Genomic DNA, 25920 nt, shown 5'->3' on the forward strand with positions numbered 1-25920 from the left:
TATGGTGGCAGCTGCAGAGAATTACTGGTGTAGAAGGTTTTACTGCAGAAGAGTTACAGGGTGTGTTGAACGAGAGTCCCGTTCTCCCAGGCCATCGGCCTGGCTAAGATAATTTAGGGTAAATTAAATAGCGGTATGTAAGTGTGGGGTTAGTTGGTGGTGCAATTTTTTTCCTTTCGCCCATCGTTTTTATGTTTGTATCACATAATGTAATGTGATCGACCACACATTTCCGCACAGTAGGTGGCGGCATGCACAAACAAAATGTGTGAATGCCATGATACCGAAGAAGAGATTTGGACAAGCAGACAGGAAGGTTGCATTTGCTGTTGGATTGTAACTGCCGGTTAACTGGCGTACCTTGAGAGGGCAAGAACAAGATGTATGTCAGGAGAAGTGCAGTATTATCATAAGGAGATGTGGTTAAGTTTTCGGAGCCCGAGGTTTGCACCAAGGGTCAGGATCAAGATGTGTCTGTGACAGTAGGAGTAAAAAAAAAATAGAAAAATTGAACCCTTGCCTTTTGGCTGATCCATTTGTGGATTCAGGCTGGGTGAAAACAGATTTGGGTGCTGTGGAATCCGTGAAGGTAATCAGAAGTGGTCTTTTGATAATTGCGTGTTTCTGCTGGTCAGAGGGAGCAGGCACTCCACATTAAACGATTGGGGACAAGAGAGGTGAATTGTTTTGCTCTCAAGGAAAGGGTGCCATTGCAAGGAGTGATTACTGGGGTAGAGGTAAATGGGAAAAATGACCAACTGAAGGTGAAGATTCCGGGGGTTTGCGATGCTTGTAGTTTGATGCGACCCAGACAGGGTGGCGTGAGTGGTGGAACAGAAGAGTTGTCTGTCCTTTTTAGTTTTGATATTCATTCTTTGCCCAATGAAGTGATGTTACGATATGTAAGTTATCCCGTATGAGCTTTTGTGCCGAATACATTACGTGGTTACAGGTGTCAACCTTATGTGCATGTGGCGGCTGCCACACATGTGTAGGAGGGAGCTTCCTAGGTGTGAAAAGTGTGTGCAAGGGCATGAGACAAAGGCATGTGTAGCATTGGAGAAAGTAGTGGTATGAGTTAATTGTAGGGATACCCATGGGGCTGGAAATCAGAAATGTCCACGAGAGAGGCAGGTTGAGGTTTCCAGGGTTAGAGTATTGCAGAAGCTGTCTATGCTGAGGCAGTGAAGAAAGTAAAGGAAGATGGGTCAAGGGGGGGTCCTGAGGAGTCTTGTGAGTTGTAGAGTTGTACCAGTGCAGAGGGATAGTCCAACAAGTGATGTATGATTTAAATAGTGGAGGGGGGGTATTCTTTGTTTTTATATGGTATTTGTTTATTTATTTTTATTCAAGCAAAGTATAAAGGTGTTATACTCCAGTCTAGTTGGTGGCAGTAATGCAACATGTATTGGATTCCAACCGCCAATACACGTCATCGAAGAAGACGGTACCTAAGAAGAAGTTTACAGAAAATGGCCAGCTTTGGCAGGGTTGCTGGAGTTTTGAGAAACTTTTGGAGGAGACCTTGGTCATACAGAACGCTGCATAGTGCCCTGAGACCTGGCATTTTGGGGTTTGCCGTTGGAAGCGGGCTGGTATATTTTCACTTTGAGTCGAGCAAGAGGTTTTTGCCCTTCACCGTCCATGCCGAGGAGGAAAAGGTAACATTCGAGTCTCTGGTGAAGTGGCGCAGCTAGCTAGCTAGCTGTCTGTAAAGTTAGCAACGAAGTTTGAGTTAGCAAGATTCCTGGCAAGTTCGGATATCTAGTTAAGTGCCTGGTGAGTCAGTATTTGTATGCTAAACTTTTCTACCAGGCATTATCACAACTGAATGTTAGTACAATGCTCAAGTAAACAGCCATATATATTACAGTAGGCCTATTAGTAAACAACAAGTAGCCTATTTAGCTAAGGCTCTGCATACAAATAATATGGTAACGTTAGGTAGCTAGTTATCGCAATGTTTTTTTTTTATCCAATCAACATTTTGAGAGTTGTGGTGTATTCAGAACGGTGTTAAACGTTTAATTAGAAGGAAACTGTGCATGATGATTACGGTGGCTCAGAGGGCTATATTGTTTTGTGTGTTCTTTATATATTGTAATGACCAGCAGTGAGCAGGTCTCGAACCCTCGACCTTCGAGTCCGAGGTTCGGCGCGCTACTCTTGTACAGTACTCCCTCCTTTCAAAGAGCGCGTCCTCGCGCTAGCTTGCGACTCTACGTCTTACAGGAACGCGCTCACCGGCCAAGCACACGCACTGTCGTGGATGCGAGGTCCGGTCTCTTCTGACACCAATGTAATGAAAACAGCAGGGAGCAGGTCTCGAACCCTCGGCCTTTTAGCTCGAGGTCCGGCGCGCTATCGACTTTGACTGTAGTTACAATATGAGCTGTGTTCGAATACTCATACTAACCATGCTATCTGTGACGTAAATGTATAGTATGCTTATTGGTCATAGTATGGATATAGTTAGTATGCCAAAAGTTTCCGGATCTCGTACTACATTCGCCAAAATACGAAGTATTCAAAGAGTGGACATTTGCCTTGATTTTAGGGTCCATAATGCAATTCTTCTGGAAATGGGTGTGACTTATGCAGCCGAAGTCTAACGAGAGCGGATACAAATGCATTGCTTTACTAATTATGACAAATGTTGGGCAATGTAAATACCTACCTAACGTTTATTGACTTGATTATTCCAGTCATTAGCTGTGCGTTCTCAATTCAGGTGCTTTCGTAAATTTGCTCTGGCTATCCGAGTTAGTCCGAGAGCACTCTCGTTTGAGTGTACAAGAGTAGCGCAGAATAACTGAATTTACGAACGCTCAACACCTGTTGAATATTGCCGGTGTTGGTAAAATAGCTTAATTAAATTGTTGCCAGCAGCAGTTTGTCACCAACTGTCTAGATAACATGAAAACTGCCTAACCAGCTCTGCTAGGGTGAGTGAAATGGTCAGAGTGAGGTGTTCTCTCATTTGTGTCTGGAAGTAGCTAGCCAGTTGTAAGGTCAGAATGCTCAAATCAACCCTACTCCTCGGCTAGAGCGTCCAGTGTGCACTCTGAACGCTCCCAGAGCGAAACGCTATGAATTTACAAACGGACAATCTGACGACGCTCTGAATTTACCAACGCCCAGAGCACACTCTGGCACTCCAGATTGAATTTAAGAACACACCCAAAGTAGTAAAATGTCTAGTTTAGTAATTTGTTATGCTAGCAAGAGGTTGCATAGCAACAGCATCAACTTCCAGTAGACAGTATACTAAAATGAACTAATAGTATGTATTTTATACTCATTAAGTATGTTAGTATGGGTATTTGAACACAGCTATGATCTATGTCTGCTCCACAAGTTTTGCTATTTGATGGTCACACCATATTGATTAGGGCTGCTTTCAGTATGAAGAAAACGGTGTGCAACGTTAAATAAAAAGGAAATGGTGCCGATCTGAACGACCAGTTGAATAACGGTGTGATTGTGGTGACCGAGAGGGACAGGCCTATGGGATAATATTTTCTATGTATAGGGAAATTGTGCCATCAGTTGATACATTGATAGAATAAGCAAGCAAATCAAATGTATCCATTAGCTAATTGCTGTTTGCATGAATGTCTATGTGCCAAAATAGTTGGTCAGGAGTACTGACCATTCTATTTCCATTATTTTATCAAATGTTCAACTTTGTACTGCCCCTTAGTTTAGACTTTGTCCTCCTTTTAATGCTAATTCTTCATTCTGTATTATAGGTGCTTCCAGTATCCCAGATGTCTGCCAGACGGATGCGCTTCAACCAGTTTGCCTCAATGATGTACGATGAGGAGCTCTACATGACACCAAGGGATTTCCTTTTCTCAATCATGCTGGAGAATGTTGACCGTAAGTACAGTAGTATCAAATGATAGTGTCCATGTTGTAAAATGGCCTACGTGGTTGAAAAGGAATACTGCATTATGTAATGAATGTAATTGTTTGGCATATGGCTTCATTGGCTAGATACAAGCTCCATCTGTGTAAGTGTATTACATTTTGTTCCAAGCAACAACTGCTCTTTACTTTTCCTTCTGCTTGTAGGTAAATTACAAAATAAAGCTCTAACCAAAAAGGTGAGTGTTGGGATCGGGTTAACACATTGTCAGAACTTGTTTTGGATTTACTATAGTCTTACCAACATAAGCATTACAGCACGAGATTACTTTTTGTTGTTTCTCGTTGCATAATTGATGATACTTGCAGGAGGTGGATAAGATGCTGGATGCTGCCTCATGGGCCAAGGCAGGCAACAGTCTGTTCAGAAACTTTGGAGACAATGGTACGTTTTCATGCCATGGTCAAGCAACCTCACTGGTGCTACGTGCGTTATCAAAGTTAGAAGATGCTGGCTAGTTATACTTCAGGCAGGAAATATGTATTTGCTGTTGGAGTCAATCTAAACGGGTTAAATTAAGACTCACTGAAATGTTTGTGTGATACAGATGGCATGTTTTGTGTCTTGCAGGTCTGATATCCTACACAGAGTACCTGTTCCTGTTGACTATTCTGACCAGTAAGTTATAGACTCAGCATGACATACAGTAGAAACAGCCCTCCCTTTCAATGACATGCATTGGAACCTGCATCCTCTCATGCTTACACAGCACATCTTACTTCATCTGGGTCGTGTCCATTAGCAAAATGGTTTGCAACTGAAACAAAAATGTGTCTTTATTGGACAAGTTTAGTCGATATCAATTGGCTAGCTAGTTAGTGGTATCTACTCAGTTGAGCTCTGCCCGACTGCTGGGGTTGCTGTGGAGGAGGTCAAAGGGTTTGAGTGTAGCCTAGTATCATTCAATCGGTGACATCACCTGCTCAAGGGTCGCGGCTTCTTCATGGGCGACAGATGTTGATGTGTTCAGAGGGACCCTGGTTTGAGTCCAGGTTGGGGCAGGGAGAAGAACGGAAACAACAGTGTTACACAAGGACAGATGATACCTTCCCGTTTCAGAACGTTTTCTACCGGGTGCCTAATGAACACGGCTCTGGTTTAGCACAGATGTAGCATATAGACGTGCAAACATGATGAATGTGTGGCAACACCTTTGTACAGTAGCTGGCTCATTTATGAATTGCCGAGTTTCCGTTGCTCATGATATTTTCAGGCCCCTCATCTTATTGTCTGCACAATAGGTTAACTTAATTTGACGAAGCCTAATCTAATGTACTATCATGTTTAGGATAGTACATTGTGTAGCCTGTTACTGTAACATTGTGAAAATAATAAGATTATGTATGCATTACTTGATTTTGTGGGATTTTCTATGCCCTCAAGGTTAGTGCAGTGACTGAAAAGCTGGCTAAAACTTATGTGGCTGGACTGACAACCTGGGTGGTGGTTTTCAGTAGGCACAAAAATAAAAATTACATATTCAAACAGTCCAATAGAACGCACATTTTATTTTTCTATTTATAGTATTTTTTTCTCATACTTAGATACTGAACACACAGCTCATGTGGTAGTGTTTTGTCGAATTAACTTTCTCATTCAAAATGTTGCCCAGTCACTAACAATGTTGTGCTAGAATCATTATTTCAGAAGACCCTGCTGTTAAGCGCTCATTTTGTCGCTGCTTTGTTGGGTCCAAGCAGTACGTACAGTTGAAGTTGGAAGTTTACATACACCGTAGCCAAACACATTTAAACTCAGTTTTTCACAATTCCTGACATTTAGTCAAAATTCCCTGTCTTATGTCAGTTAGAATCACCATTTTATTTTAAGAATGTGAAATGTCAGAATAATAGTAGAGAGAATGATTTCAGCTTTTATTTATTTCATCACATTCCCAGTGGGTCAGAAGTTTACATACACTCAATTAGTATTTGGAAGCATTAACTTTAAATGGTTTAACTTGGGTCAAACGTTTCAGGTAGCCTTCCACAAGCTTCCCACAATAAGTTGGGTGAAATTTGGCCCATTCCTCCTGACAGAGCTGGTGTAACAGTGTCAGGTTATTAGGCCTCCTTGCTCGCACACACTTTTTCAGTTCTGCCCACAAATTTTCTATAGGATTGAGGACAGGGCTTTGTGATTGCCACTCCAATACTTTTACTTTGTTATCCCTAAGCCATTTTGCCACAACTTTGGAAGTATGCTTGGAGTCATTGTCCATTTGGAAGACCCATTTGCGACCAAGCTTTAACTTCCTGCTGACTGATGTCTTGAGATGTTGCTTCAATATATCCCCATAATTTTCCTACCTCATGATGCCATCTATTTTCTGAAGTGCACCAGTTCCTCCTGCAGCAAAGCACCCCCACAACATGATGCTTCCACCATCGTGCTTCACGGTTGGAATGGTGTTCTTTGGCTTGCAAGCCTCCCCCTTTTTCCTCCAAACATTACGATGGTCATTATGGCCAAACAGTTCTATTTTTGTTTCATAAGACCAGTGGATATTTCTCCAGAAAGTATGATCTTTGTCCCCATGTGCAGTTGCAAACTGTAGTCTGGCTTATGGTGGTTTTGGAGCAGTGTCTTCTTCCTTGCTGAGCAGCCTTTCAAGTAATGTCGATATAGGACTCGTTTTACTGTGAATATAGATACTTTTGTACCTGTTTCCTCCAGCATCTTCACAAGGTCCTTTGCTGCTGTTCTGGGATTGATTTGCACTTTTCTCACCAAAATACGTTCATCTCTAGGAGACAGAACGCTTCTCCTTCCTGAGCGGTATGACGGCTGCGTGGTCCCATGGTGTTTATACTTGCGCACTATTGTTTGTACAGATGAACGTGGTACCTTTTTTTTTCTTTTGATTTTCCCATGATGTCAAGCAAAGAGGCACTGAGTTTGAAGGTAGGCCTTGAAATACATCCACAGGTACATCTCCATTTAACTCAAATGATGTGAATTAGCCTATCTGAAGCTTCTAAAGCATTACATCATTTTCTGGAATTTAAAGGCAAAGTAAATTTAGTGTATGTAAACTTGTGACCCACTGGAATTATGATACAGTGAATTATAAGTGAAATAATCTCTGTAAACAATTGTTGGAAAAATTACTTGTGTCATGCACAAAGTAGATATCCTAACCGACTTGCCAAAACTATAGTTTGTTAACAAGACATTTGTGGAGTGGTTGAAAAACAAGTTTTAATGACTCAACCTAAGTGTATGTTAACTTCCGACTTCAACTGCAGATAAGCCTGTGATGTTATTTTCTAATAGAAAATGCATTGTGTAATTTCAGAGCCACACACAGGATTTCATATAGCTTTCAAAATGCTTGATATTGATGGCAATGAGCATGTGGACAGAAAGGAGTTTCTCAAGGTATGCTTTATAATGTGTATTATATAATGTTCCTCACATTTTTGTTTTTTATATCGTCGCTCTGATGAAAACCTTGTAACTGCATTTGTGGCTAATTTAAAAATATATATATTTTTTGATTGAAAGCAGTAATTCCCCTCAATGTACTCTGAACATTTCGTGACTCTAGGACCAAGAAAATGTATTCATAATTGCATGTTTGTTAATGCGGAGAATGTGGTATTTTTTTATTTATTTACTGAAACATTTGTGGTTTGAGGATGAGGTTTTCATCAGACAGCGATGATATGCTTCTCAAGGAGTTGATGGATTTGTATTTTCATGTTTCATATAGTAATTTGTATTGTCTGATTGTATATCAAAGTATACAGTCATGTATATCTATATCAAGTATCCACACTGTTAAATTCCAAAATATTACCAGCCCTTACATGGACGTTGCCCAGTTGGAGGTTTTAAAATAAATGCTCCAACAAGTGAGTACTATACTCTTGATACTAACTCAGTCACATGTTGTATGGCCAGTCTGCACCAGTTTCTTCCAAAAGGCACCTAAAGGACTCGGACTCTCTGTGTAGATTGATGAGGGGGAAAATCAATTCAATCAATTTTAGAATAAGGCTGTAACGTGACAAAATGTGGAAAAAGTCAAGAGGTCTGAATACTTTCCGAATGAATTGTATGTTACAGAATCTAGCTTGTAAACATACTGTATTTGCCAGTTGGCTTTAGCACAATGCAGTATGCATACATTGCTACAAAAATACATGTGACTGACACAGTTTTGCACCAAACCAATGAAAAGTTGATTCCCTCATTTTGAATAGAGCCTGGTGTAGACATTCAGCATCACTGGGAACCACAGGGTTTAGATAGCATTAAGAGACCTCTGTTGTGTGTTCCTACTGGGAATATGGGGTCCAAAACATCTTACATGTAAGCATGTTATGCACCTGACAAAGTAGAGCGAGGAGCAGCATGGATAATCATTCAGCGTGTTTGAGAGGATCAGTGTGAGCAAGGCAAGTGATCGCTTTGGTCACATCATGAGTAGTATTTGGGTTGCAAGATGATTTGTAGATCAGTAGTTCTATGTTGTCCATCTGCTGTTCAGTCAAACTCAAACACACACTGTTTGCTGTTTCAAACTGGCTCCAGTTTTAATATTAGTGAGGCATTGTGGGTAGTAAACCCTTTTGACTAATGAAAAATGATCTTATTGCTGACATTTATTGGATAATCCAGATGAGTAAGAGGTATGTATGTGTTATTAGTGGGTTTATAACTGAATTAGTAGTTTCCTGAATTTTTAGACTAAGCTAGCTAAGAAATGCTCTCACTAGTAGTAAATGTTTTTAGCTTAATCTTTTGTAGTTTAGTATCTGCATTTATTATAATACAAGGAATAATTGTTGCTGCTTTGTTTTATGATGAAGCTCAAGAAAATCATTGGGAAAAGAAAAGCGAAAGGGCCCATGGAAGGTGCCACAGACGTGGTGAGTCAACACTCTAAACCTTTTTAAGACTGAACTCCTTAGTCATTTATGTGAATTGTTGAAAAGTTTTCAAAATACTTGATATGGGCAGCAGGTAGCCTAGGGGTTAGAGCGTTGGGCCAGTAACAAAGGTTGCTGGATCGAATCCCTGGGCTGACAAGGTAAAAATCTGTCGTTCTGCCCCTGTACAAGGCAGTTACCCCACTGTTCCCCGGTAGACCGTCATTGTAAATAAGAATTTGTTCTTAACTGACTTGCCTAGTTAAATGTTTAAAAAATAACCTTTATTTATTTTAAATGACATGTGGAAATGCACATTGAAAGCACTATGCCTTGCCAACTGCCATTGTACGGTGACATAAACCATTGCGTACTGGCTGGAAAACTGATTGTGTTTACTCATATTTCAAGCGTGATGGGGCTTGCAGTAATAACAAAGGCAGGAAGTGTTGAAACTTGATGTCATCTTCACAGAAACCAGTCGTAGAGGGGGATGGTGTGAACACTACACTGCAGGCATTCTTCTTTGGCAGGAATGGCAAAAACAAGCTTCAGTACAATGTATTCTGCAGGTAAAATACACTACATGACCAAAAGTATGTGGACACATGTTCATCGAACATTTCATTCCAAAATCATAGGCATTTAATATGGAGTTGGTCTCCCCTTTGCAGCTTTAACAGCCTCAACTCTTCTGGGAAGGCTTTTCACTAGATGTTGGAATATTGCTGCGGGGACTTCCATTCAGCCACAAGCATTAGTGAGGTTGGACGATTAGGCCTGGCTCGCAGTCGGTGTTCCAATCCATCCCAAAGGTCTTTGATGGGGTTGAGGTTAGGGCTCTGTACAGGCCAGTCAAGTTCTTCCACACCAATCTTGACAAACCATTTCTGTATGACCTCGCTTTGTGCACAGGGGGCATTGTCATGCTGAAACAGGAAAAGGCCTTCCCAAAACGGTTGCCAAAGTTGGAAGTACATAATCATCTGTAATGTAAATGTATGCTGTAGTTCCAGTGAAGGGAAATCTTAACGCTAAGGGGCCTAGCCTGAACCATGAAAAACCGCCCCATTGGTGAAGCGTGATTCATCACAGCCGTAATTGGTGAAGCGTGATTCATCACAGCCGTAATTGGTGAAGCGTGATTCATCACAGCCCTCATTGGTGAAGTGTGATTCATCATCATTCATCGCAATGTTTCCACTGCTCCAGAGTAGAATGGCAAGCTTTACAACACTCCAGCCGACGCTTGGCATTGCGCATGGGGATCTTAGGTTTGTGTGCAGCTGCTCGGCCATGGAAACCTATTTCATTCAGCTCCCGATTTAACAGATATTGTGTAAACGTTGCTTCCAGAGGAAGTTAAACTCCATAGTGATGGTTGCAATCGAGGACAGACAATTGTTTTATGCACTTCAGCACTAGGCGGTCTGTGAGCTTGTGTGGCTCACCACTTTGCGGCTGAGCAGTTGTTGCTCCTAGACATTGCAACTTCACAATAACAGCACTTACAGTTGACTGGGGCAGCTCTAGCAGGGCTGACTTGTTTGGAAGGTAGAATCCTATGACTGTGCCAAGTTGAAAGTCAATGAGCTCTTCAGTAAGGCCATTCTACGGCCAATGTTTGTCTATGGAGATTGCATTGCTGTGTGCTTGATTTAAGCAATGGGTGTGTTTGAAATAGCAGAATCCACTCATTTGAAGGGGTGTCCACATACTTTTGCATATATAGGTGTACCTAACATGATTTTACTAGGATTTTCTCATATGCACTGAATACTTATTGTTGCTCAAGGATCAGTGTTGCCTGTTATATCATATTATAGTTACCAGGACAGGGAGACCTGATCCTAGATCAGCATTCCTACTCTGAGACACTGAGTACGGGCCCGGAACCGACCTAGTCACATTCAGTGTCTTTACTCTGGATTTCTCTTCTAGGTTCATGGAGGACCTGCAGGCAGAGGTGCAGGAGATGGAGTTCCTGCAGTTTTCCAAGGGCATGGACACCATGCGGCGGGAGGACTTTGCAGAGTGGCTGCTGCACTACACCAACGAGGAAGCCAATGAGGCCTACTGGGAGAACATGAGAAAGAGGATCCCCGCTGGCCAGGTAAAAAGGAATGTGGCCCTGTTCCAATGCTTTGAAAAATCCACCCTTCCTTCCTTGGTCACCACAGATTATTAGGGGTTGTGAAAGCAAGGTTGAGAATTGCCACCCAATTATTTTCCCCAATCCAACCAATTCTGATGTGGGGTTACTTTAATGTAGAAAGGATGCATTTTCTATTCAAACAGGGCCAGGGATAATAGGAAGTCAGGTCAATGTACCTTCAGGTTTAAGAAGTTGTGAAATAAACCCATTTTTCTTGGGGGGAGGGGGTCTCAAGGGTTGACTTCTCAGTGTACAACTTGGACATTTGTCCCTCTTCTTTTGTAGAGCATCACATTTGATGAGTTCAAAGCGTTTTGCCTATTCACCAACAACCTGGAGGACTTTGCCTTCTCTGTGAAAATGATAAGTGAAGCCAACCGACCTATTGGAATGGGTAATTTTAATTTCTACCTTGTTTTAAGTAGGAAGGGCATTTTGTATGAAAGTTTCTGATTCGACACAGTCAAATCACTTCAACCAAAGACATTATCCTGATAATTTGACTTTCTTTTGATACTCCACAGTCCAATTTAAGCGAGCTGTGAAGATCGCCACAGGGCACGACCTCTCGGAGAACGTGCTGGACACTGTGTTCAAGATCTTTGACCTGGACGGCGATAACTGCCTGAGCCACAAGGAGTTTATCGGCGTGATGGAGGACCGAGTACTACGTGGCTTGAAGGTAAAGGGGGTATTTGCCAGTTGGCAATCACATTAAAAAGTATGTCAGGGTGTTATTTGATCTTGAGATCTGTGCTTAACTCAAACTTTCATGCAAGTCTCTAATTTACTTGTTAATAATCATTGTGTTGTGAGGTGCGGTCTCTGTATGAATTGTGCTACACAAGTTAAGTTTCAGCCGAGGCTACACAATCTAATCGAACCGCCCCGCCCCCACCTTTTCCAGTGTACTAAATGACCTTTTAAACGTTCTGCGATTTGTTACTTTACACACTTTTTGGAGGGGAGAAAACCTCACGCTGATCATGTTGTCCAAATTTTCCAGAATGTTAATCTCAGAAGTGAGGATTAGGAAAGGGAGGACGCAGCTGAGATTTTTTGGGGGGGTTGTTTAGTCCATATAAAAAGGTGTCCTGGTGATCAATTCAAGCAGCCACTCTGTAAAGTTTATTAACATTATTATTATTATTAGAGGTCGACCGATTTATGATTTTTCAATGCCGATACTGATTTATTGGAGGACCAAAAAAAAGCTGATACCGATTAATCGGACGCTTTTTAAAATATATATATTTGTAATATTGACAATTACAACAATACTCAATGAACACTTTTATTTTAACTTAATATAATACATAAATAAAATCAATTTAGTCTCAAATAAATAATGAAACGTGTTCAATTTGGTTTAAATAATGCCAAAACACAGTGTTGGAGAAGAAAGTAAAAGTGCAATATGTGCCGTGTAAAAAAAGCTAACCTTTAAGTTCCTTGTGAGAACATATGGTGGTTCAATATTCCCAGTTTAGAAGTTTTAGGTTGTAGTTGTTATTATAGGAATTTTGATGCGTCGACTATTTCTCTCTCCCATTTTATATTTCATATACCTGGATGTTCATATAGGCACTTTAGTATTGCCAGCCTAATCTCAGGAGTTTTGATTTATTTTACCTTTATTTAACTAGGCAAGTCAGTTAAGAACAAATTCTTATTTTCAATGACGGCCTAGGAACAGTGGGTTAACTGCCTGTTCAGGGGCAGAACGACAGATTTGAACCTTGTCAGCTCGGGGGTTTGAACTTGCAACCTTCCAGTTACTAGTCCAACGCTCTAACCACTAGGCTACCCTGCCGCCCCGGATGGGCTTGAAGTCATAAACAGCGCTTTGCTTCAAGCATTGCTAAGAGCTGCTGGCAGTTTTCTTTTTTGATTTCACCTTTATTTAACCAGGTAGGCTAGTTGAGAACAAGTTCTCATTTACAACTGCGACCTGGCAAAGATATAGCAAAGCAGTGTGACACAGACAACAACACAGAGTTACACATGGAGTAAACAATAAACAAGTCAATGACACAGTAGGAAAAAAAAAGAAAGTCTATATACAGTGTGTGCAAAAGGCATGAGGAGGTAGGCAATAAATAGGCCATAGGAGCGAATAATTACAATTTAGCAGATTAACACTGGAGTGATAAATGTGCAGATGATGATGTGCAAGTAGAGATACTTGGAGTAAAGTGTTGTATGAATGAATGCTTATGAGCATGCTGCTAACTACCACGGCTCAGTCAGACTGCTCTATCAAATCATAGACTGAATTATTATATAATAAACACAGAAATACGAGCCTTTGGTCATTAATATAGTCAAATCCGGAAACTATCATTTCAAAAACAAAACGTTTATTCTTTCAGTGAAATACAGAACCGTTCCGTATTTTATCGAACGGGTGGCAACCCCAAGTCTAAATATTGCTGTTACATTGCACAACCTTCAATATTATGTACAATTCTGACAAATTAGTTCACAGTTCGCAACGAGCCAGGCGGCCAAAACTGTTGCATATACCGACTCTGCTTGCACTGAACACAAGAGAGGTGACATGAATTTATTTTAACTAAATATGCCAATTAATCGGTCAACCTCTAATTATTATGTGATGTTTGTATTTCCCCAGGTGCAGCCCCAGCGTGGCATCATAGATTATTGGAAGTGTGTGAAGAGGGAGACACTGAAAGGGGCCCAAGAGGCCCTCCGGGACACAGGAAGCCCTTTTTGAGGGGTCACGTTGTTGGATCAAGAAGCTCCTTGCGAGGTTTCACTGGGTGACTCCAATGTAAAGCATTGATGGCTGACCATCAAGTTGCTCATGATCAATTGATATTTGTCATTTGTGAAAATGTTATTACAATATACATAATCTATGGGTAAGTGTTTTGTTTACAATATTTTTTATATTTTCTAATTAGGCTTGGGCGTTATACTGGGGTATTGCCGAATACCGACGGTATGATTTTCAATACCGTGCTACTACTTATAGCTAGCTATAAGAAATCTAAGATGTCAAATTATATCCAGCGTAGGGCTCCAGCTATGCATTTGGTTTGCTAGTGAAGTGGCTAGATCTCATGATCAAGCTTCTTGGTTACAGCAGAGACATTCAATCCCCTCATGGATCAAGATCCCTAGTGCCTAAATTGTTTTGTGTCAAAAAAAAGTATTAATCTTTTGGATGCCACTTGTGTGAACATTTAGCGATACTGTATACCTCGGTATGGTACAGAAACGGTATGAAAATCTAGATACCGCCCAATTCTAATCCTGGAAATTGGTTGTGACGCTTGGTACCAGTCTATGCATACAAGGCATGTGAAATGTGAGCTCGTTTGACATTTATTGAATGTCTGTCACCTTTTTATACCCTATCTCGCTGCTCAAATACATTGTTTACAGTTAGAGGTGGTTTACTGTGGTATCATTGGAATTTCATTAAGTTTTAAAATGCTGAATCATGGAAAAAGTAATATTAAATATGTGCCTGTCTTCAAATGTCTATGTACAGTTGTGCTGTAATATATTGGCACCCTTTCACAATTCACTTTCTTCTTAAATAAATTGTAATTTAGGACTTGGTGTTCGTTTGATTTGGAATTGATTTTTCAACGTCAAATGGCTTGGACTAAATTATACAAAATTCTAATTCATTTGGTTGGAATCAGGTTAACGGTATTTCTCAACAGGGTAAAATTTGAAACAGTTTTGAACTTTCCTCCTTTGGAAAGTACAACTATATACCTTTTCTAAGATTAATTAAATGTTTGAAAAATGCTTCACTTCTGGTATTTGTGTGTGCCATACAGAAACATTTTTACAAAAGGGTAGGAATTGCACTAGCAAAAAGGGAGCAAGACAAAAAATACACGAGGAATGACTATTCTGGAATTTATTAGTTGACCCCATATTAAGATCACATTTGAGTATGTTTCACCATTGAAGCGTGTGTGTGTATATACACACACACAGGGAATTCAAAACAAGTTAAGAGACAAACAACCAGCTTACTTCTGTGGTAGATTAAGAAACAGAGTGACTGACAAAGTTATCAGTGAGTACAGCATACAAAGCTACAGTAAAATTAGAGCACAAAGCCATCTTTGGTCTTATCACTTACTATAAACGCATACATAAATTTATTGTATCAAAAATAGAAATTAGTCATTTAAAGTAAATTCACATTTCTGACATACAATATGTAATAAAGGAGCATACATTGAAGAGACGTGTGATTAAAATGTTTAAACCTTGGTTTTAAGGACCTACTGGTTTTGCCATTGTTTTAAAAATCTATTTGTCCTTTCCAAATAATTGCCGGCTTCTGGCTACCCATGGGCTTTCAATATTGGTATCGTTCACATATGACACAGTATGCAACTAAATTGTTTTATATAGAAACACATGAAACGCTGAGAGATTGTCATTTTAAAGAACAGACCTGTGCTTTCAATCCTGGGCTTTTAAAACAAGGCCTCGTGAATAGCCTCTGCTGCTTCATTGGACATGGAGAATGACTTGTGATTTTCTCTAGTTTAATTATTACTAACAGATGAGCCTAGCTCGGACCGTCATGTGGCCCACTTTTGGACTGATGGTTCTGGTGCCCTCCTAACGTGTTTAATAAGGTGGTTCTATTCCCTCCTGGGTTGCGTGGTGATTCAGTTCTATCTTGCTGCACCTCTGCGGTGCACGTGATGAACTGCAGCCAATCTGAACTTCCGGGTGAGAAATAGATCAGGGAAGCGCTTTCAAAGTGTTTGAGCCGCTGTTGAGAAATACAATTACAACATTTATTAGAAACAAACTACTGCTCTAATAGATCTATGAAAAAAATAAAGATGGATGTCATGGGCCTTTCACCTTGATTGGGGTCAGGGGTCGTTCTCCTTCTTCACCGTCACATCGCCATCTCCGGCCAGGATGGTGGAGATCTCTCCCTGCATGAAAGCCCAGGGTACGGTGGATCCGGCCAGGGGACAACGCTCGCCGCTGGGGCAATACACCTCCCCTCCAGGGCCCTGACTGCGGATGGAGCCACGCGTGCATGGGAAGCAGAACTTGTGGTGCGGGACAGACGGACACTGGACAAAGTGAGTGTCTTCCAGGCGCTCTCGGCAGAGGGTGCAGCAAAGCAGGGCGCCGCTCCCGGAATCCCCAGCGCTGGTAGTGCTCGGCCCCCCTTGGGCACCCTGGCCCATATCTGCCTGGGAGACTGCGGTGGAGGCAGAGGAGGGACTCCCGCTGGTTGGGCGGCCAGCTGCAGAGGAATGGGCTGAGGACAAGCCGGGGCCGTCTCGGGACATCTGGCTTGAGCTTAGGCTGTCGGCCACTCCCATGAGCGCTGAGATGGGCGAGGGCTGGCTGTGTGAGCGGGGCAGGCCGTCCTGGGGGTTGGTCATACCTGAGCCTAGGGGCTCCATGCCTGGATATGCACCTCGAGACCAGGGCTCTCTGGCTGGATGATCCCCCATGGGCCTTCCATCACTTTCTCCGTTTTCAGAGCTTGGTGATGCTTTGCGTCGCCGTGCAGCACCCTTGGTAGGTGCAGAGCGGCCGGCGGGCGCCATGGGCATGCCGGCATCTGTGTACGGCTGTGGGAGGATCTCGGGCATCGGCGGCTCCTTAAACGAGCGTACACCGTCACTAAGGAGCTCCGTGAGCGCACGCCAGTCCCCAGCGCCCTGTCGCCTCTCATATTCCACGTAACGCAGCCCTGAGTTCACCGCTTTGCCCGCGTCTTTGTTTGAGTCACGAAACATCTGCCTGACAAGCTCTGGGATGCCCGAGAAGACTATTCCAGAGCCGCTGGGGTATTCCACAAACACCTTCAGCTCAAACTCAGGCCCGGTCCCGGCTTCGAAAGCGAGAATGCGCCCCACCAGGTTGTGGTCTTTCCTGAAGCGCACACTGAAGGGGGCACAGCCGCAGAGGGTCACCAGGACGTCTCGTACTGCTCTGGGGCGGTTGGGCCAGCCCTCTGCCCGGCTCCTGGCACTCTCTGCCAGCTCAGCCATGACCTCACCATTCCTCCAGCCTGCCTCCAGACCCACAAGAGTGGAGGCACCAGCCCCCAGCGACATGGCTGACATTACCTGGCGCCTTCCATCACCACCCATTATATGGCCAGAGGAACCAGCCATCTGCTGGCCCCCAGCTCTGGTGCCTGAAACGGGGGCCAACAAGCCGTGAGGGGCCCCCACTAACCCCTGGGCTATCAAAGCATGAGGTATGGTCCCATGTAGAGCAGGTGCGGCCCCAGCCATAGCCCTTCTAGTGTTGGGGCTCTGTCTGCTCCCCTCTGACATGCTCACATCTTCAGCTCTGTGCAGACCATTGGGGAGGCGGGGTGAAACGCCATACTCTCCCCTCCCCCTGTCTAAACGTTCTGCATGCTGCCTCCCTCCTTCCATCGGTCCACCTGAGCTGGGTTTGCCTTGCTGAGGGCCCGGGGACCTTCCATCCAAAACACCGTGGCTACTCTTCAACTGCCTGGCCGTCTCAATTAGGAGTTCGATTCTGTCCGCCCCGTCGTAGTTCACGCATCCCCGGCAAACAGCTTCGCTGAATTCCCAGAGCATGGCCCAGGGCATCTTGGGCAGATCGCAGAGGTAGCACCATTGCCGTCTAGAGGATGCCTGCGAGGCGGAGGACATGTTGTTTACAGGCCCTCACACAAACTTTCTTGAGCGGCCAACGCGTTTGTCTTTGCTTTTAGCGGCTTCGTCAATATTCAGTCAAGTCGAGAAACATGTCCTGATTTTGTGGTAAAATATGAAACTATGCTCAAAACGCTCTTGTTGATTGGTGCTTTTAAAAGTTAGCTACGTTTTCCTTTTCGGGCTGCCTGTGTCGGTCTGTCTGGGCGGAAGTATAATGTGTTTAAGACACCGGATATACGCACCTACGCTGCATTGCGGTTGCATTCTGGAAGCTGTAGTTTAAGTCGGAACATCTCCTCGATAGCTGGCCAGCTCACACTCATTCAACGGTTTTAAGAAAAATTACTTAGCTAACTAACTACGTGATTCATGCAATGTTCTGTGCCCAGTGCTTTTACGCATGATACCAACCCAACAAAAGAGGGAACTAGCTCATTATTGGCTAGCTTGAACGTGTGACCGATTGAGTGCTCGTGTGGTAGCCAATGAGAGAGAAGTAAAAGGATGCGTTCGAGCAGATCACTTTGTCATGTCCTTGACCATCGTTGGTTGCCGCCTTCAAAGTATATTGCATTGAGCAAATGCATGAACTTGACAAAAATCAGGTGCTCAAAGTTCGTACATTTTGACTGCAGTCGACTGTCTGTAAGTTTCTGCAGTTGCTCTTCACCAACTTCATCCTGCAGCCATCACCTGCATTGTGCATGGCTGATCCACCCCAGAAAAAAAACATGTTTTAAAGCTAATTTCCAGCAATTTCTCCATATTTTCACATGGCTTAGGCCCTTGACCAGGGCTGAATAAAAAATAAAAAAAGTTGAATACACACTCAATATTCGACGACTTGGTTTGAAGTACCTTTGAGATTATTTGGGCATGACATTTAGAGTAAGCTAACTGGGGAACATTGAATAACTTTTTGGGAGGATAGAAAATGCTAATATTATTGGTTGGTGGCAGTTGCTAAGGTTATTATGGATTTCAGTCTCTCCTTGTCCATAGCAAACAAACAAGTAAACATGTAATTCATTTGGGCCATAGAAAATCCTGCCAAAAATTAACTCTCCAAGAGGGTTGGCCACCCCTGATCTATGTTTCCCAAATACCGGGGGTTTGAATATGTTCATGTGACGTTCTACAAATTACTCCACATTCAAGAAAACTGTAATGAATATCAATCTTCAGGTGGTTGAGGCTGATTTGCAAAACCTTTCCATCATCTTACTCTACATCAGTGTTTCCCAACTCCAGTCCTCCAGACGCTCAACAGCACACATTGTTGTTTTAAGAGTATTAGTATATTTTATTATTGATGGATTGAATATGACTTTTTAAATCACCCAGCAGTGCTATTTGCAGAGTTAGCTCCAGGTAAATGTTGCAATTCTTCAGCCATTTCTGAACCTGCGAACAAAAACAAGCTACATATGGACAGTACCAAAACAAATTATCTAATGATTCTGTCTCTTCGCAGCTAAATCTGTAGAGCTGGGATGCTTGTATCCCCCATATATATATATATATATATATATATATAGATAGATAGATATATAGATATATATATCTATATATCTATATAACATTACATTGGTTGCAAGAATTTTGTATAATCATTTCAATTGAAAAAGTTAAAGTTTTGAATCTAGCGTTGTTTTGTGTATCAGTTCATAAATCATGTGCCATGGAATCGGTACACCAACTATTTTGCAATCTATATGGCACAGCTCTCAATTAAATTTTTTGGTCCTTAAATTAAACTAGTAGACTATTTTCTTTATCACAAATTTCTTTAGCCAATTTTGGTCTTTAATGCAGGACTAACAGACAGGTCCCTTACTTTCTCCCCCTTCCACTTGCCTTATATACTTATTTTCCACCATAATTTGCAAATCAATTCATTAAAAATCCTACAATATGATTTTCAGGATTTTTTTTGTCATTTTGTCTGTCATAGTTGAAGTGGACCTATGATGAAAATTACAGGCCTCTCTCATCTTTTTAAGTGGGAGAACTTGCACAATAGGTGACTGACTAAATACTTTTTTGCCCCACTGTATATATAACTTTAACCCATTGTATAAGAGATTCTCCAAAATTGAAATATTCCAGGCATTTATATATAAATTCCAGTTGTACTTTATCAAAAGCCTTTTCAAAGTCAGCTATGAGTACCAGGCCTGGTTTCCCAGATTTTTCATAGTGTTCTGTTGTTTCCAGCACTTGTCTTATATTATACAACGGGTGGGTCTAATCCTTAATGCTGATTGGTTAAAACTGCATTCCAGCCTGTGTCTATTCCACAAGTTACCCTTCATAAACTTGATCTCCACTATAAAAAGCATCTAGATATTATCTCACATTTCTTTTAGACTAACATTTAGTTTACAACAGCAGAGATTTGTATAAACCTTGCTGTCTGTCTCTCTGACATTTACAACATTGTTTCAATATTCAAATTCGATCTCCAGCTGTCTCATAGTAATGAACATGTCGGAAGTCAGGACGAGACAGAAAGGCAGGCAACGTTTCTCAGCCAGTCAAAATCCCGAATCAGCTGGCATCATTTTTATGGATATGTACAAAGAAATGTAAATTGAAAAAAGGTCAAACAAAACAAAGTGCAACTAGTTTGCAGTCTTTCCAGCTTCAGTTTGAAGTGTTTGGGTTAGCTGTGTTGTTGGCTAGCTCCTCTTAACAACAGTGTCCTGACGAGTGAGCACATGTTCTACGCCGTGCCTCATTAGCTCATTGTAATGGATGTATCCAAATAAATGTCACCAGAAAACAGCTTAAACAAATGCAAATGCAGCTACTTTGCCGTTATTCTGGCTGCTCTTTTTGACGTGACTATAAGTTAGCTGTAGTTGGCTAGCTAGCAAGTAAAGGATAAGAACATTGCCAGCCAGTATGACAATGGAACTTTTGGAATGAGCGACTGGGTCGCATCCACAGATACAGAACAAAAAGACTAAAACTTTGGGTCACGTCTCTAGCAACCGAACAGTTAGAATGAATGACCAGCCGGCTTGGGTAGCAATCCTACTTTTGGGTCGGAACTATATCTTCTGGAAGGATGAAATAGTATGAATAAATTCATAAAAATATAGTTTTTCATGAAAATATGTCAATCATTATTTGGATATGTTGGTAACCCGTTGTATAAAAGTGATAATGGCCTCGAAGCCGGTGTTTGGAGGATATATTGGCATGGTTTGCAACACCCATGCCAATATATCCTCCAAACACCAGCTTCTTGGGCATTATCTCCAATGATTTGTCAATGTAAAAAACCTGTCTGATTAGGATGAATAATATCCGACAATACCTTTTTAATTCTATGCAGTTTGCTGGAATTTTTGCATCACTTCACTGAAGTGTAAGGGGCCTCCAGTTTTTTTAATAGACTGGATCTTTATATTTACCACTTGGGAATAATTCAATCAGACCTTCTGCTGAGTATGTGATAATCTACTATTTTTAAAGGAGAGGTTAAAACATGCTAATAACTGTCCTCTGAGTACATCAATCTTTTAATTTTACATTATTAATAGGAAAAAAATACTTACAATTAACTTTGGTTAGTGGAGATGTAGGAGACTGAAACAAAAACATATGCTTAAAGAACTTTGCTTCCTCTTTCAACATATAGTTAGATAGGTGAATCATGGGTGACTCCGTGAGTTGTAACAGGTTTCAGTAAATTCTGTTTGGTAGCATTTCTGTGTTAATTATTTTTTTTTTACCTGGCATCTAGTACCATGCCCCGTTCAAAGACACTTAAATATTTTGTCTTGCCCATTCACCCTCTGAATGGCACACATACACAATCCACGTCTCAATTGTCTCAAGGGTTAAAAATCCTTCTTTAGCCTGTCTCCTCCCCTTCAGCTACACTGATTGAGTGACATCTATAAGGAAGCATAGCATTCACTTGAATTCAACTGGTCAGTCTATGTCATGGAAAGATCAGGTCCCCTTAATATTTTGTACACTCATACAGTGCATTCGGAAAGTATTCAGACCCCTTTACTTTTTTTTGTTACTTTACAGCCTTATTCTAAAATAGATTTTTTTTTTTACAAATTAAATCCTCAGCAATCTACACACAATACCCCATAATGACCAAGCGAAAAACAGGTTTTTAGAAATGTTTGCAGATTTATTAAAAATACAAAACAGAAATAACCTTATTGACATTTTAAGTATTCATACCCTTAGCTTTGAGACTTGAAATTGAGCTCAGGTGCATCCTATTTCCATTGATCATCCTTCAGAAGGTTCTACAGCTTGATTGGAGTCCACCTGTGGTAAATTCAATTAGTTGGACATGCTTTGGAAAGGCACAAGTCCCTCTATATAAGGTTTTACAGTTGACAGTGCATGTCAGAGCAAAAACCAAGCCATGAGGTCGAATTAATTGTGCGTAGAGAGAGAGAGACAGGATTGTGTAGAGTCAAAGATCTGGAGAAGGGTACCAAAACAATTCTGCAGCATTGAAGGTCCCCAAGAACACAGTGGAGTCCATCATTTTTAAATGGAAGAAGTTTGGACCCACCAAGACTTCCTAGAGCTGGCCGCCTGGCCAAACTGAGCAATCGGGGGAGAAGGGCCTTGGTCAGGGAGGTGACCAAGAACCTGATGGTCACTGTGACAGAGCTCTAGAGTTCCTCTGTGGAGATGGGAGAACCTTCCAGAAGGACAACCATCTCTGCAACAATCCACCAATCAGGCCTATATGGTAGAGTGGTCAGAAGGAATCCACTCCTCAGTAAAAGTTACATGACAGCCCGCTTGGAGTTTGCCAAAAGGCACCTAAAGACTCTCAGACCATGAGAAACAAGATTCCCTGGTCTGATGAAACCAAGATTGAACTCTTTGGCCTGAATGCCAAGCGTCACGTCTGGAGGAAACCTGGCACCATCCTTACGATGAAGCATGGTGGTGGCAGCATCATACTGTGGGGATGTTCAACAAAGTACTGAGTAAAGGGTCTGAATACTTATGTAACTATGATATTTCCGTTTTTTTTTATACATTTGCAAAAATTCAGGAGGTATTCACAGCCCTTGACTTTTTCTACATTTTGTTGTTACAGCCTGATTTTTTTTTGTCACTGGCCCACACACAATACCACATAATGTCAAAGTGGAATTATGTTGGTCAAAATGTTGACAAATAACTATTCAATCCCTTTGTTATGGCAAGCCTAAATAAGTTCAGGAGTAAAAATGTGCTTAACAAGTCACATAATAAGTTGCATGGACTCACTCTGTGCAATAATAGTATTTACCATGAATTTTGAATGACCACCTCATCTCTGTACCCCACACGTACAATTATCTGTAAGGTCCCTCAGTTGAGCAGTGAATTTCAAACACAGATTCAACCACAAAGACCAGGGAGGTTTTCCAATGCCTCGCAAAGAAGGGCACCTTTTGGTAGATGGGTAGAAAATAATAATCTGAAAGCAGACATTGAATATCCCTTTGACCATGGTGAAGTAATTCATTACACTTTGAACGGTGTATGAATACACCTAGTCACTACAAATACACAGGTGTACTTCCTACCTCAGTTGCTGGAGAGGAAGGAAACCGCTCAGGGATTTCACCAATGGTGACTTTAAAACAGTTACAGAGTTGGATGGCTGTGAGGCAAAAACTGAGGATGGATCAACAACATTGTACATAGTTACTCCACAATATTAACCTTATTGACAGAGTGAAAAGAAGCAAGCTTGTACAGAGTACAAATATTCCAAAACATGCATCCTGTTTGCAACAAGGCACTAAAGTAATACCGCAAAAAAATGTGGCAAAGCCATAAAAAATGTTGTCCTGAAAACTAGGTGTTATGTTTGGGGCAAATCTAATACAACACATTTTGAATTCAGGCTGTAACACAACAAAATGTGGAATGAGTCAAGGGATCTGAATACTTTCTCAAGTCAATGCTTTCGCTCTCTCTCTCAATCTGTATGCCTATAGATGCCTGCACTGGAGGACATGATTGTTTTGGGCAGTTCCTCTCGCCCTCTGTGGGCGGTGGTGGAAAGCTTTCCCAACCTCATCCTCCAAGGCATCCCTGGTTTCAAGGCTGTCCTGATGACCACCCCCAAATTCCAGCACAACTCCCTCATGAAGGTTAAACCAAACACGTATAGTTAAGGCACAGGCTTTCGCATTAATTGTTTGTGCGAGTGTGTACTACTGTGTACCCAGCAGACATGGGTTCAAATAGTATTTGAAATATAAAACAATACTTAAGTGGTGCTTTATTGGGATTGCCTAGTGCAAGGAACGAATGGAATAGTCAAAAAGTGCAAACCCTGCCTATTTGGCTCTCCAGGCATGCTCAAGGAAATGCTTAGTTTAAATTCCCCCAATTCAGGGGGTAAACTGAAATTCCAATAGAACATTTCCTAAACGCTTCTCCATAAGAAAAACATTGAAATTTCAGTTTACTACCTGAATTTACATGGATTTGACCCCCACCCTGGTATGTATGTGTATGTCCGTTCTGTGTACACTTAGTTGGGCATTGAGAGCTGCTGGGCAGGCTCCCTGAACTGCCCCTAGGTGGCGTTCTCCACCATGAACCTGGAGGCCATTTCCACCGAGAGCACCCTTATCATTGGCCAGAACCAGCTGCTGCATCGCTTTGTGCCCCCCCCCCCCCCCCACCCCCCACCACCACCACTTACTCCCATTCACCACGCTTACCTGGAAAGTGAAATCTGAAATATTTAGGTCCCCTGTGGCCATGGGAGGAACTGCACAAACAGTTGATGGACATACTGAGACTATGGCCACACAGAGATGCATGAACACAGATTAAATTGTGTACCTTCAAAAGTTCAGCTCAATTCAACTATTTCCGGACAAGCTGCATACTTTAAAATATTGACAATTAGTGCTCTGTTGTCCATCATATGTCAATGGATGACTCCCGTTGAAAAAACATTGGCTCAATTTTCTGACACAGAATCTCTGTGTGGCCGTAACCATACAATCCATACGCAAAACCATACAGAGCTCCATTTAAACTCTCTCTTTATACCGCTCTCTCTACCCAGTGTCAGAGGCGTGGCAGCAAGTGCTGCACTCAGTGTGCGTGTCCCGCATCGTGCCTGTGTTCATCCCTTACCGAGGCTGCGAGTACTTCTACATCCTGGGAGGAGGCTGGCAGAAGAGCACCCTCTGCAGGGCCCAGGTCTACAGTCAGTCAGTTAGTTAGTCAAGCAGGCAGGCAGTCTGTCAATTTGTCAAACAATCAATCAACCAGTCAGCCAGTCAGTCCCACTCCTACCATCTCCTCATATTAGGTACAGTATGTAACATGTTATTTCAGATTATTTAAAGAAACTTTAAAGCCTGAAAATCTCTATATCTGCATTCAAAATGGCACCATATTCCCTAATATACTGTCCTACCAAGCAAAAAGGCAGTAACAGCTCATAACGTGAACTGATAAAAGTGTATTTTATTTACCTTGGTTTCACAGTAACTTTATGCAATTACTGCTAACATGACCCCAATTTTCTTCAAAACACAATACAATAGAGGCAGGATACTTGTTCACATGATTAAGCATGTATTTAATGTAGCAAAGATTACTAACTAATTTTTGACCAAATGAGCTGTTACTGCCTTTTTGCTTGGTAGGGCAGTATAGTGCACTATGTAGGGAATAGGATGCCATTTTGGATGCGCCCTATACTTTCAATGTAACAAAGAAGTGTGAGATGTAAGGCATGTAATAGTAAGGCTGTTTCTGATCTTTGCAGATGAGAATTTCCACATTGGCAACATCTTCCCCAAGTATATTCCAAAAGGTATTTTTAGCCCCTCTTGCATGTGTGTTGCATTTGTGACCGAGTTGAGTAGCTTTAAACTCACTCAAGTTGAAGTACCCCCACCTACACCATTGTAATGCTATCTTTTCAGTGGTGCAGCTGGCTAAGGGGTTTCAAGGGAATGGTCACGTGTGTTTGCAAGATCAAGTACCAGTGCGGACTGAATGAGGAAGCTAAACTGTTGAGCGACAGTGTGACACAGTTAACACATTAGAATAATTTATTATATTTTGTGAAATATTAACTTATTTTTAATGAGGATAGTAACTGTGTTTGTGTTTGCCTGTTTGTGTGTGCAGGCAGTGGAGACTCGTTCACGGCGGTGACCAAAACTCACGAGAACACCACTGTGACTCTGCAGCTGAGGGCTTCATTCTATTCTATTCTATTATATTACTGTCTTTTTGCTAGCTAGAGCCATCTACTTTAAG

General features: G+C 41.8%; 2 protein-coding genes across 3 annotated transcripts; one reads left to right on the top strand and one right to left on the bottom strand.

Annotated features, from left to right (window-relative positions):
- Window positions 1–306: 306 nt before the first annotated feature.
- Window positions 307–14749, top strand: LOC109892884 (calcium uptake protein 2, mitochondrial). Of its 2 annotated transcripts, none has more exons than XM_020485744.2 (12): window positions 307–1661; window positions 3753–3882; window positions 4078–4109; window positions 4240–4315; window positions 4502–4549; window positions 7230–7312; window positions 8749–8808; window positions 9283–9380; window positions 10750–10921; window positions 11249–11357; window positions 11488–11645; window positions 13599–14749. In XM_020485744.2, exons 1-12 carry the CDS (start codon window positions 1404–1406, stop codon window positions 13698–13700), a joined length of 1326 nt encoding a protein of 441 aa, XP_020341333.2. In that variant the 5' UTR covers window positions 307–1403; the 3' UTR covers window positions 13701–14749. The 2 variants fall into 2 exon arrangements, with proteins under 2 accessions (XP_020341333.2, XP_031682647.1); XM_031826787.1 differs by lacking the exon at window positions 307–1661 and adding an exon at window positions 2596–2945 and having other exon boundaries at window positions 13599–14552.
- A 100-nt stretch (window positions 14750–14849) lies between these two features.
- Window positions 14850–18057, bottom strand: LOC109892883 (interferon regulatory factor 2-binding protein 1). The gene is made up of 2 exons (XM_020485743.2): window positions 15836–18057; window positions 14850–15740 (listed from the first exon to the last, which is right to left on the bottom strand). The coding sequence occupies exon 1, from the start codon at window positions 17626–17628 to the stop codon at window positions 15847–15849; it is 1782 nt and encodes a 593-aa protein (XP_020341332.1). The 5' UTR covers window positions 17629–18057; the 3' UTR covers window positions 14850–15740; window positions 15836–15846.
- Between the last annotated feature and the right edge of the window lie 7863 nt (window positions 18058–25920).

The sequence above is a fragment of the Oncorhynchus kisutch genome, linkage group LG6 (assembly GCF_002021735.2).
Source record: "Oncorhynchus kisutch isolate 150728-3 linkage group LG6, Okis_V2, whole genome shotgun sequence".
Taxonomy (NCBI): Eukaryota; Metazoa; Chordata; class Actinopteri; order Salmoniformes; family Salmonidae; genus Oncorhynchus; species Oncorhynchus kisutch.